We start from the raw sequence: 3,732 nt of genomic DNA on the forward strand, positions 1-3,732 counted from the left end.
GGGAAAGAGAAACAATCGCAAGAAAATATCTTATATCAGGATGTCCCAAAGTGACGTGAAGGCAAATGAAGCCAGGGGCAGACAGAGTGATGGGGCTGTTCCTTCAGCCAAGGGAGTCAGTGGTACCCTTTGTTGGGGATGCCACTTGAGCAAAGGCCCAAAGGAGAGAGGAGTGATTCCTAGAGGAGAGGTGATGACAGCGGAAGGAGGAGCTGGGACAAAGCCCTGAGATGGAGCTTTATGTTTGTAAGGACAGGAAGGCCAGGGTGACTGGGGCAGAGATGAGGGTGCGGGGAGCAGATGGAGTTGGGGAGGTAACCAGGCCAGATCAAGTAGGGCCTTGGTAAAGGGTTGAATTTTATTTGGGGGGCAATGGAGAGCTCTGAGCAGGATGGTGACCTGAGGTCGAAAGCACCCAGCCTGCTGGGGGGCCTCTCCTGGACACAGCTCTGTGAAGCTGCGACAGACGCCGCAAGTGGGCGTCCCCACCGTCACTGTCTGTCTCATCCCTGGGCTGAGCTCCTCTGAGTGCCTGTAATCACCTTTGCTAGGACCCTGCTCAGCCCAGCACTTAGCCCAGAGTAGGAGTTTCCCAAATATTTATCTGGAAAAGGGAGGGAGGCAGGGAGGGGCGAAGGAAGGGAGAGAGGAATGATAGGAGGGAGGAAGGAAGGATCTTTTCTAGCTGACCATGAGATGGGAGCCACAGGCACCAGCACAGTTCATAGGAAATAGGGACTTCTCTTTGGAGATTCTCCTTTGTGACCTGGGCTCATCCAAGCTGGGAGGCTTCAGGTAGGTGGCCTTCTCTCAGCCACAGCCTGGAGCCCCCTGCAATGCAGGCATGCAGGCACAATCAGAGAGCTGGGCCAGCCTGTGGCCCTTCATGCCCTGGAGATGGGAGTGGCGCATCTCCACCTCCACGGTTCCCAGCAGGGAGAGTCATCACGCATCAGACTGCCTTGTGAGGAGCGAGCTGCCTATGGCCAAAGGCATTCAAGCCAAATGGAGGAACGACTCCTGCCCTGAGTGTAATTAATCAGGCTGCCTGACCTCTAAGGTTCTTCCGTCTCTGAGTTCCTGAGCGAGCTCCCTGTGGTTCTCCATCCTAAGGGAAGGGCAGCATTTGCTGTGCCTCTCCTGCACCCCGTGCAGAAATAACCTCCAGGGGAGGGCACCCCGTCCTCCTCTGCAACACGTTTTGCCACCCTGGGGCGGCCCTCCCAGCACCTTCATTGGGCCGCACCCACCTCAAGCCAAGGTTGCTGTCCCTGCCTTGGTGGTCACAGTTACCCTTCTTTATATCCTCTCTCGTTCTTTACCTTGTCACTGGAAGGGGGGCCAAGGTGCTTTTCTCTGGGAAGCCCCATCTCGGTTCCCCCAGTCTGCTGTTTTCCTTCTCACCAAGAGCTGCAGGTTTCTAGGCCAAAGATGCTTGCATCCTGCTGTGAAGGGCCAGCTCTTTGGAAGGAGTCAGAAATGTCTATTTTAGAGCCTCTTAAGTGTTCTCCCGCAAAGAACCTGTTAGAGGAACAATGGAGTTGACTTGAACTGGATAAAAGAAAAACACTTTTTCTGCTGTGTTAGCTGGACCATCGAGTTAGAGGGGCCCGAATTGGTGTAGGAGGAGCTTGCTCTGCCAGCCTTGGTCATTTAGACAAAAGTGGCATAGAAGCACATTGGGGGGCTTCCCCCTTTGTGCCTGGCACATTACGTATGTTATTTATTTAATCCTCCAAGCATTCAGGTGAGATAGAGATTCTCTTGTCTCTCGGAGGCAGATGAGCAAGGCATGGTCCCGTTGAGGCCTGGGAGCCTGGTTCCTAGAGCCTTTCCCAGCTTGGGGGGTAGGGGCTGCCTTGTTGGTGAACTTGCACCCCATCCACAAGTCAACCCTGGATGTTGGAGATACACAGCCACCGCCCATCGTTGCTTCCCAAAATTAGAATCCCTTAGAATGCTGGTTGGAATAAGAATTCCTGGGCCCCATTGTCCCAGACCCTCTGAATCAGCATCTCCAGAGGAGGAAAGCAGTGATCTTTGAGCTTTGGGAAATGCAGGACTCGAGGACCATGACACTCAAGGCCGCAGTGTTTGGGGAAGCTAGGTTTAAATGTGCATCAAGACTCGTGCTTCTCCTTATGTGTGGACGTATTGAGGGGCTGCTGTGGACACGCTGAGGGTTTTTTTCTGAGAATTAGGTAAGGTAGTGTCTTTAGAATGTCACCCAAGCTTTGACTGGCATTTATTGGGCCCTCTGACTTTTCCTTCCTTCCTCTTTCTTGTAGTCCCTTAAAAGTACATGGAAGTTCCTAATTGAATTATGCCTTCATCCCAATAGAAACAAATAACCTTAAACTGAAGATTTTGGTTAAAATAATGCCAGCTGGATCTGTGGATGCAGGTGTCAGAGGAACTGTGACCCATTTTCTACACACACACACACACACACACACACACACACACACACACACACACGTTCCCGCTCTTGGAAGCCCTGTACCTCTCCCAGCTTCACCCAGCAGACAGACCCCTGGCAATAGGGAAATAGGGCAGCGGGAGGGAGACAGCCCACCTGACAGCTCTGGTCTCCGGCTCTTCTGCAGGGAGATGATGCCTCCCCCCCATCCAAACCCTAGAGAGGGCTTGCTATTCACAGACCTCATGCTGCCAGGGCCTGGGGCAGCTTTCTGCCCTGGGGTCCTGGTGTACACCTGGTAGAACCAAGAGAGAAAGGAAAGAGTGGTTGACAGCCCCAAGGATGCAGGCGCCGAGAGTATTCTCGAGCTGCAGATGTGATGTTTGAGGGATCACGGTCCTTATCATGGTTCTGGCCTCTGGAGAGCAACCTGGATGTTGGAGATTTTATCGAGTGACCTGGTACAACCCTGATAGTGCTTTTTCTTTGTAAAAACAAGTTTAAAAGGGCTTGGGCAGAATAAATAGCAGACACCCAAATGACTGTGTTCTTAAGCCCAGTTTCCCTCAGAAGCCACTCAGAATGCTGACAAAGCGTGAGGCACTCTCATTTACCTCATTTGGAAGACGGACTGCATTTAATGTCTATAAAATAGAAAGCTGTGCAGATACAGGAGGGCTACTGTCAGCAGGGCTCGGACCCAACCCAAGCTATCCCGAATACCTGATTCCATCTTAGCTCATGAATGAAGGTGGGGGAGATCATTTGTTCATTGAGAGGCGTTAGAGTGCAGAGGCAGGAACTGGAGCTTCAGGGTCCAGCAGCCCTGAGCATCTACCCTGTCTGCCACCTTTTTTTCCTTCCTTTCTTTGCAATGGGATATGACAGTCCCCAACCTCTCTGACCTCAATCCCTCATCCTCATCTGGTCCCTGAAAATAGCAAAGGGTGCCCTCATCAGTTCAATGTGAGGATTACAGGAGATGAGGAAAGCCTGGCTGGCCTGAAAGTGCTCCCTCAATGGGCATTCCTCCTCCACTTCCTGGACGGGACACCCTGTGAGCACGGGGCCCTGTTCAGGAGACAACCTAACAGGCTGTGGTCTGTCCTTCCCTCGCAGAAGTGGTCAACCAGAAGACCGTGTATTTCTTCAACCTGACTTCCATGCAGGACTCAGAAATGATCCTCGTGGCCACATTCCACTTCTACTCGGAGCCGCGGTGGCCCCGGGCACGCGAGGCACCATGCAAGCAGCAGGCCAAGAATGCATCCTGCCGCCTGCTGCCCCCAGGCCCGCCTGCACGCCAGCACCTG

General features: G+C 52.9%; 1 protein-coding gene across 1 annotated transcript in view; it reads left to right on the forward strand.

Annotated features, from left to right (window-relative positions):
• Positions 1–3,732, forward strand: part of GDF10 (growth differentiation factor 10) — a 12,768-nt gene that overhangs the window by 5,917 nt on the left and 3,119 nt on the right. Inside the window, exon 2 of the mRNA XM_007453443.1 lies at positions 3,539–3,725. Coding sequence (XP_007453505.1) covers positions 3,539–3,725 — 187 coding nt within the window. The remainder of the gene's footprint in view (positions 1–3,538; positions 3,726–3,732) is intronic.

Source organism: Lipotes vexillifer, unplaced genomic scaffold, assembly GCF_000442215.2.
Source record: "Lipotes vexillifer unplaced genomic scaffold, Lipotes_vexillifer_v1.1 scaffold2641, whole genome shotgun sequence".
Lineage (NCBI taxonomy): Eukaryota > Metazoa > Chordata > Mammalia > Artiodactyla > Lipotidae > Lipotes > Lipotes vexillifer.